The sequence below is a fragment of the Setaria italica genome, chromosome I (assembly GCF_000263155.2).
Source record: "Setaria italica strain Yugu1 chromosome I, Setaria_italica_v2.0, whole genome shotgun sequence".
Classification (NCBI taxonomy): domain Eukaryota; kingdom Viridiplantae; phylum Streptophyta; class Magnoliopsida; order Poales; family Poaceae; genus Setaria; species Setaria italica.
This window is the reverse complement of record NC_028450.1, coordinates 32,146,290-32,155,652: the sequence shown is the minus strand read 5'-3', so window position 1 is coordinate 32,155,652 and position 9,363 is coordinate 32,146,290. Positions and strand designations below refer to the sequence as shown.

The window sequence follows — 9,363 nt, the reverse complement described above, 5'->3', positions numbered from 1 at the left end:
GAAGTCGAAACCGATTTGGATGCTGACTGGGCCTGTCGAATCCGAAGCGGGTCCGACCCTGAGTCCAGGGGTCGGCTGAGCCCGACCCTTTGGAGTAGCTCCGCCTCGCCCGACCCCGAGTGAAGCTCCACCTCGCCCGACCCTGAGTCCTGGGGTCGGGAGTGCCCGACCCTTGAGCGGAGGGTTGGAGTAGTCCGAGGCGAAGTCGAATCCGACGCGTAGTCAAACTCGAACTCGTTAACTTTGAAATTTTGGTTTTTCCTGGTCAGATTTCTTGGTTTCTTCTCCTGAGTGTCGACGATCTGGCGCCGGAACGATCCCGAGCCTTCGGCGACGCAAAGCCAGGATCCGAAAACGAAGGTGGCGCAGGCTTCGATGAAGAAGACGGGCCTGATGATGACTTTTGCCATTTGAGTTCGCGCTGAGAAACTCGACGAGTTCCCCTACCTGGCACGCCAGCTGTCGGTGTTTTAGACCGGCAACCCGCCTAGGGAGTACCCTAGGTGGTCTTTTATGTGGTGAGGGTCGTCGAGAATCAAGGAATCAATGGTGACGCAAGGAACACGATTAGATAGGTTCGGGCCGCTAGATCGCGTAATACCCTACGTCCTGTGTGTTGGTTTGTATTGATCTTGAGGATGATGTCTTAGGGGGGTCCCTGCCCGGCCTTATATACGTGGGAGGGCAGGGTTACAAGTCTGAGTCCTAGTCGGGTACTATTACAGAGTTCTACTCGGTAATGGCCCGAGTAGTTTTCCATAAACATACAAGACTAGTCCGAGAAGGATACGCCCATCCTTGTTCTGATCTTGTCCGAGTACGTCCCTTGATGGGCCATTCAAGACCTACTCGTGGGCCTGGGGAGTATGTCCGACAGATACTATGTGCTAAACTTTAGCAGTGACACATCGGATGTTTGGATGCTAATTAGGAGGACTAAACATGAGCTAATTATAAAACTAATTGCAAAACCCTGTGCTAATTCGCGCGACGAATCTATTAAACCTAATTAATCCATCATTAGCAAATGGTTACTGTAGCACCACATTATCAAATCATGGACTGATTAGGCTTAATAGATTCGTCTCGCAAATTAGACTCCATGTGTGCAATTAGTTTTGTAATTAGCCTATGTTTAATACTCCTAATTAGCATCCAAACATTCGATGTGACATGTGCTAAATTTTAGTGGGGTGTATCCAAACACCCTTACTCCCTCCATCCCAAATTATAAGTGCACTTAGATATACTCTATGTCTAAATATATAATAATATTTAGCATCTAGAAAAGCTAAAACAATCTATAATTTGGGACGGAGGGAGTACTAAAATAAGTGCATTTTTAGGATTCAAATTTGTCCCATAAAAATGCATTTCTAGCTTTTGAACCAACTAATTAAAGTTAATTGCATAATTGCCATATTTTTTCCCTTTCCAAGATGAACGCTCCTAGAGTGTCTTACTTTTTTCCCTTTCCAAGGTACGTGCACATTTAATTGCTTGATATTTTCCTTTCCAAAGAATGGTTCATTAATGTGTATGCGAAAATTAACAGCAATAATTAGTTGCACATAGGTCATTTCTCATTATTACTATTACATCCTAAAAAAATTTTAGAAGTGCACTTATTTTGAGACGGAGAGAGAATGTCGATTTTGGGTCCCTTGTCTGTAATAAATTCTACTATTAAATCAACCCTGCTATAAAGATGATTGAGATATGCAGACCAATAACAGCCGTAACCATTTTTCGAGTGCATTTTATTTTTATTTCGAGACAGATTTCAAGTGCATTTCAGCTGCTCACATCTTATATGGTAACTTGTGAGAAGATTCCACAGATCAACGCCAAGTTGTGGAATGGGATATAAATGAGAAAATTACTTAAGTAGTACACTGAAAAGTATAGACTTCAAGTTAGCATGAAGTTTACCTCCCTGGTGTTTCATTTCGAGAAAGAAACAAGAAAATACCCCCTGGTGAGGTTTGTTGATTGGTCCTAAAGGTTTAGCTTAGGTGATGAACAGGAGCATACAGAGTGCAAGTGAAGGGTGACGGGATGTTCTACTTCGCACTAGTGAAATTATGGAAGTTATTAAAGAAGCATAGTATGCAAGTTGATTTTGGTTTGAAAATATATGATATTATATTGTGGGTTTATTAATCTACATTTTGATTTCAACCATCTTATTAGGCTACTTGCTGATAGATGATGTTTTAGAGAAACTGATTGTCAATAGAAAACAACTTTCATCCTCTAGTGAAACTTCCCACCTATAAAGAGTTTTGCCACCTAGAACCAATCCTATCAAGATACTACTCTAGAAAGTAAAGACACTCAAGTTGCAAGTATGATATGTGGAAACATAAAGGAGTGGATTAGTAAGGATGCAAACTCGGGCACGACAATTTATCCCGTGGTATCGATAGTCAAATGCCATCCATAGTTCATCTTGGAGCTCCACCAAGGACATGCTCCCGGTAACCTAGTCTCCCCCGGTCAATGTCTTGGACTCGCCACCAAGGCTCGTGCCAAGCTAGATGAGACGCTAGCCACTGAGATAAGGCTCACCAATCCCTCTCTTCCGGTCACCTTGACGCCGTCTCCACTACGGAATTTTTCCACATTGTTATGGTAAAAAACACAAAAAATAAAAAATCTTTTAATGTTACACATATGCCCCCCCTCTTCTTTATTTTGATTATAAATAACCAAATTTCGCAGCAGTAGGCGTATGGGATCGGGTCCTGATTGAGAGCTGCTTGTGGAAGAATTGTACGTCAGAAAAATCGCTGATTGGCGACTAGGCGGCAATTCAAAGTCTACCCTGGTAAACTCTCTCGCTGTAGCACTATCGCCCTCGAAGGTTGGCCTGGTGAAGGAAGGTATCTGCATTCAATGTGCAAGATTTTTCATCCTGCAGATTTGTGCTCTTCTAAACCACGCATTGGGATTACAGAACTACCAGGGCACGAGTCAGCATCCTGCTAGCGACCACACTTTGGGCGAGTCGCGCGTGACTGACCCGGCGGGCGACGACTGCGGGTCAGCGATGTACTCTGCTCATCAGGGACGCCTTTATACAGTACTGTATCTAGCATTCACGAAACCTTGTGTCGCTTCAGAATATGCGTAGTTTCCTTAACCCGGAACACCAACACCAATTTTTACACGCAGACAAGCTGATTGGCGTAACGATGAGCTCGGCCAGAGTGATGGTTTGCGCCATGGCTTTCGTTCTGGCGTGCTTGGCAGCCATGCCGCCTGCATCCGCAGCCTTGGGAGACGGAGGGATACTGTCGTATATCCCGTCCGCCGCCTCTATAGCTCACTGCCCCTCCAGCTGCGGGGACGTCAATATCTCCTACCCCTTCGGCATAGGGGCAGGCTGCTTCCGGCAAGGCTTCGAGGTTACCTGCGACAACACCACTCAACCTCCAAAGCTGTTTCTGATGAATAACAGCACAACTGAGATCACTAGGATATATTATGGGTTTGTTGAGGTCCCTATGTTCTTCAACAGTTCCTTTGGACCAGGTAGGAACAATATGTCTTGGGAGTGGGAGGCTCCCGCTAAGGGTATTACTATTAACAGCTATAACAATTTCTTTGTCCTTGGATGTGACTTTGATGTCAACTTGTTCGATTATGAGAGAAACCCTGTCGGCTCCTGCATGAGTAGGTGCCACGGGGGGGTATTGCCAACTCGAGGGCCTTGCAACGGGATTGGTTGCTGTTTCATCAGTTTACGGAATGCCATGTCAGGTTTTCAGGCAACATTTTTTCGGGCTGATGGTGTGGCAGGACAATCATCAGATTCTATGTACCCTCGCATCATGGCTTTCATATCATATTCCGATGACATGGATAACATGACTAACCTTTTATTGGGTTGGACAAACACAAGCAAGATCGATGGTGCTGTTGTTGAGGTTGCCATCACGGATCAACCAAGCTGCGAAAGCGCGCGAATGAACAACGCAAGTTATGCTTGTGCCACCGACAGCATTTGTAGAAATGCGTCTTCATATGGGGGTTACAAATGTCACTGCTCTGGTTACCAGGACGGCAATCCTTACCTTTCCGAAGGTTGCACGCAAGGTACTCCCTCCTTAATTTTCTCTAAAGAAATGAACATATTTAAGTTTTAACCACTTGCTTATTCTTACTATATGTTAATATATTATGAAGGAGATTACAACCCCGAGCCTAAAGAACACTGCCGGAGGTCATGTGGAAACATGAACATTTCCTTCCCTTTTGGGCTCGAAGAAGGTTGTTTTGGAAACGAAAAGTTCCGACTTAATTGTACAGCAGCAGGTGACACGCTTTTTAGCACAGGAGGTACACAGTACCGCGTGACTGGTGTCTCATTAGAAGATGGAACTTTGATTGTAAGAAACATGCTAAGCAATGCGAGCACCGGAAAAGAAGAGATAATAGTTTCGACTGGCGAGAACGGAGATATCTGGGACTGGGACTTCAGCGGCCCCGTGGAAGATCGATTTGATTTTTCTATGGAATATGTCGACATTGTCATAAGATGGGCGATTACCAATTCAACTTGTGAACAAGCTTTGCAGAATATAACTAAGTATGCATGCCGCAGTGAAAACAGTTATTGCCTAAACGTGGCCCATGGGAAAATATTTATGGGATATCGTTGCAAGTGTTCTCGTGGCTTCAAAGGAAACCCGTACGTACAGGAAGGCTGCACAGGTACATCCGGCTTCTCCTTCGGTATGCGTACAGCACTAATATCTCTTGTACTTGAAAATAGAAGGAAAGTAAATCAATTCAGTAATTCACATACATATATCTATAACCATCCACATATATATTCGATGACAAATTTAAAAGGGGGACTTCTTATCAGCAGCTAGTAATAATGCAAGCATAGATCGGAACCATTAATTATATATTGAATGAGTTATCTACAGATATTGATGAATGCTCCCTGCCAAACTACTGCAATGGTACATGTCATAACTTTCCTGGGACCTATAAGTGCACACCATGCCCTCATAATAAAGAATTTGATTCGACAAAGAAGCTGTGTATTACATCAACTAAGCAACGGAATCTTCTTTTGGGTAAGTGTCAAGCAAACAAAAGCACCTTGCAATTGCAATTTATAAACATTAGTATGATTTCATAAGAATGTCGAATGCATACAGGTATTGCAATTGGAATCAGTTGTGGCATTGGCTCCATAATTATTGCATTGGGTGTAATCGTACTTGCCAATAAGTGGAAAAGGGGCATCCAAAAGAGAATCAGAAGAGCACACTTCAAGAAAAATCAAGGCCTGCTATTGGAGCAATTGATCTCTGATGAAAGCACCACAAGCAAAACTAAAATATTCTCATTGGAGGAACTAGAGGAGGCAACAAACAACTTTGATGCTACTCGTGTTCTTGGTCATGGAGGACATGGCACGGTTTATAAAGGGATTCTATCTGACCAACGTGTGGTGGCCATAAAAAAATCCAAAATAGTGGAACAAATAGAGATAGACCAGTTTATCAATGAGGTTGTCATTTTGTCTCAAATCATCCATCGCAATGTGGTGAAACTGTTTGGTTGCTGCCTAGAAGATGAGGTGCCCATGCTTGTCTATGAGTTCATTTCAAATGGCACTCTGTATGGACTTCTTCACTCTGATACTACAATAAAATGCTTGCTTTCATGGGATGATCGCATTAGGATTGCAATGGAAGCAGCAGGGGCACTTGCTTATCTACACTCAGCTGCTACAATACCAATTTTCCACAGAGATGTTAAGTCTTCAAATATACTCTTGGATGACAACTTCACCACAAAGGTCTCAGACTTTGGTGCTTCAAGATCTCTTTCGCTTGATGAGACTCACGTGGTTACGATTGTCCAAGGTACATTCGGCTACTTGGACCCAGAATACTATCATACCGGTCAGCTTACTGAAAAGAGTGATGTATATAGTTTTGGAGTAATACTTGTTGAACTTTTGATAAGGAAGAAGCCAATTTTTATCAATGATTTAGGTGCTAAACAAAGCCTATCACATTACTTCATTGAAGGACTTCATGCAGGGTCCCTTGTAGAAATACTGGATAAACAAGTTGTGGAAGAGGCAGACCAGGAAGAGATTAATGAAATCGCCTCACTTACAGAAGCATGCTTAAGGGTCAAAGGAGGAGACAGACCGACTATGAAAGAAGTAGATATGAGGTTGCAATTTCTAAGAACAAAGAGACTTAGAAAAGGTTTAGATGAAAAAGATGCAGATATTGAGCCTTTGTTATGCCCACAAGATAAGAACTTATATGGGCATATCGATCTTGTCAATGCTGGGAGCTCTGGGTGCTACAGTTTGGAGCAAGAATTTGCATCTTTGCCACGCTAATTACATTTGTGCAAGATAACCGATGGCCTGCTTGGATGTTGAATATAATGCATCTGAGGTATCATATATTTTATTGAAGATTCACATTATATTACTTTCCTTTCGATGATACTATATCACATAGATGCATTTCACGTGTACAATATATTGTAGACTGCGACTGTTGTATACTTTTTATATTTGTACATAAGTTACTGTACTAAAGATAAGCTTGTATAAGAAAACTGTTGTGGTTATCAACGGGTCCAGCTACAATTGGGTATAAATTGCCAGTGGCTTAATAGGTGGTTCCAGTAGACCGCTGACTGATATACGGAATATGATTTAAGCTGCAACATATTACAGCATCTTTTTGCAAAGTATTAGCATGGTTATTATGAAGTGACACTCATAACTCAAAGATCTGGCATGACGCCGTGATGGCATCAGGACAATAGGAACCCCACTCTTCCGTTGCATGTCTTTTCATGTGACAGTATCGAAAAGTGTTGAACAGAGAACTTCGGAACTCTATTTGCTGATCTAAAAAGTACACTCTAGCTAATAAACACTACATATGCAACTGTTCTGCATAAGGAAAACCCCAGTTAGCTTGTCGTATGTTAGATTTCTAATCTTCTGCAACATTGTGAGTGCGGAATATTCGTACCAACCATTGTTGATACATGAAGCAATACATTCCATGAGATGGCTATCACTGTAAGGAATCGGTGCTCGTAGCTTAAGAGGGGAAAGGGGTGCTCGTAGCCTAAGAGGGGAAGAGGTAAAACCTCAACTTATGGCTTCCACTACTTTTGCATCAAACTTAAATTAGATCATGCTATCAAGATGTGTAACTATGGTTGATCTAGTGTGAAACTCTTATCCCAAAATAAGTTTTGCAACCTAGAGCCAATCCTAACATGATGTTACACTAAGAAAGTAAAGGCACACAAGTTGCAAGTATGAAATGCGGAAACGTAAGAGGTGAGGATAAGGGGAAGCAAACTCTTGACACGATGATTTTATCCCGTGGTATCAGTAGGCACTAAGGCACCACTAGTCCATGTTGTTGAAGCACTCACACAAGAGTATTGCTTCCAGTCACCAAGTCTCTTCCGGGACACCCCTTGTGTCAGTGTTCCGAACCGCCGACTAGTGATTATATGTCGCGCTCTCTTCACTTTCGATGGCTAGCACACAAGAGACAAGAAGTTATATTGGTTCAGAAAGATCCTACGTCCAGTTTCGGATGGATGTATTGAATCGTAAGGTATCTGCTTAATTTTGTCTCTTTCCTGTACTTTCTTTTGTACTGGTCTTGCAGAAGAGATGCCAACCAAATTTCATCAGGTAGAAGAAAGGCCAAATACAACCATGTTCTGAGCCGCTGGGGTACTGCTTTCTTGCTTGATTAGCTTTGCATTGCTTTATTGCAGACTTGCCGGACCCTGTTGGAGAAGTTGATACTTGATGGGCACCTTAACGTTCGGGTGTTCGAAGAACCTGTGCCTACAGCTCCGACCATGCTGCAGGGCCTGTTCAAGCAAGACCCCAGTAAAGAAGCATCCTTGTGTAGAAAGCGCTTCTTCGCTAATCCAATGAGCACATCCCTGCTGTAAGAGGCAATGGGCTTGTTCTAAATTCACAGTCGTGAGGGGATCATGGTACGGAATGCAGGAATGCTTAAATGCTACCCTCTCCGGAAGTTCTATCAATAGTGCTTATCAAACTGGGCCATGGCTTTGTTCATGGCTCAGGCCGGTGTGTCATTTCCTCCAGGGCCTGGCAATTAGCATAGTCGCGCCGTAGGTGACTGGGCCATCGCTCTGTACGAGTACTGCAGCCACCGAGTCTTTATGTTAGCATCCCGTTTCTCTGGTGCGGAAGACACAGGAGAATCATCATGCCTAACGTCACTCCTCACTATGAAAATTGGGAGGCGATGCGTCTGCTCAATCAAAAGTGAGACTCTGATGTTAGTGTGCACTATCGAAGGATATATTCCTTTGGGATTGCTTTAGAACGCCGGCGTGCTGGCGTGAACCTAAGCATTTTGGTTGTCGTTTTCCATCCCTAGGAACGATGACGCGATGATCGAGTCAGGGTGCTACCACCTTGCCGACTGCACTTAGACCTGATTGATTCATTGATAGCAACCTCTGTAATTCTCGCTGCTTTGGTCGTTTTCCACACTTGCAGAGCATCTACAAAGCGGAAGGCCACCGACCTGATTCATCCTCCCTAATCCCTCCCATGCTAAATTTGGGAACCATCACTATTAGGTCAACTTTCACCACTTATAACGACGGCAATGGTGTTTATGTTTCTGCTATCTGTTTCAGCATCACCATGAGCCCGGCCGGGGGAGGCCCGGTTCAGGGCGTCTTGCTCGATGGATAACTCTGATTTGCACGCTGTGGTCTGCAACTGCAAGCTTGAAATGTTGAGCTCTACATGTTTCATGTTTGGCCATGATACTAACGATCTGGTCGGTGCTTGCACAAGTAGTTGAGTTGATGACAAAAGGCTGAGAAGGACCACGGAGAAATAATCAAACGTGGAGGTAGATTGTCGCGGGAGTACCGGGGCATACGATACAATCCTTTTGGCTCAAACTTGTTCGCCACATAACACGGCAATAGAAGAGCCAGATGATGAAGTGCTCCCTATTGTTAAGGTTATTCTATCACAGGGTATTATAAGTTCCACGCAAACGATCTTCACTCGAGTTGGATAAAATCCAGGGGTCTGCGAAGTGTACGTGTATGGCTTGAGATTGTCATCATGGATCAACCAAGCTGTAAAAGTGGCCAAATGAACAAGGACAGTTATGCGTCTAACAATGAAAGCAACTACTCAGAGCATCTAGCATATGGCTACGACGACTTCTTCCCTAGCTACAGGCACAGCAACATTTAAGAGCAAGTACATTGCTACATGTTAGTAGTCTCATAGATCGTCTTATATAGTGACACGTGATTTTTTATGACGTGGAG

At 43.4% G+C, this 9,363-nt stretch overlaps 1 protein-coding gene across 3 annotated transcripts; it reads left to right on the top strand.

The window, feature by feature from the left end:
- Positions 1 to 3,127: 3,127 nt before the first annotated feature.
- LOC101769941 (wall-associated receptor kinase 5) lies at positions 3,128 to 8,701 on the top strand. 3 transcript variants are annotated; one of them, XR_002677471.1, is made up of 5 exons: positions 3,128 to 4,101; positions 4,192 to 4,740; positions 4,941 to 5,093; positions 5,178 to 6,443; positions 7,804 to 8,701. XR_002677471.1 is itself a non-coding variant. In XM_012844225.2 (4 exons), exons 1-4 carry the CDS (start codon positions 3,129 to 3,131, stop codon positions 6,383 to 6,385), a joined length of 2,862 nt encoding a protein of 953 aa, XP_012699679.2. In that variant the 5' UTR covers position 3,128; the 3' UTR covers positions 6,386 to 6,766. The 3 variants fall into 3 exon arrangements, 2 of the variants coding, with proteins under 2 accessions (XP_012699679.2, XP_022681781.1); XM_012844225.2 differs by lacking the exon at positions 7,804 to 8,701 and having other exon boundaries at positions 4,192 to 4,719; positions 5,178 to 6,766; XM_022826046.1 differs by lacking the exon at positions 7,804 to 8,701 and having other exon boundaries at positions 5,178 to 6,766.
- Positions 8,702 to 9,363: the final 662 nt, after the last annotated feature.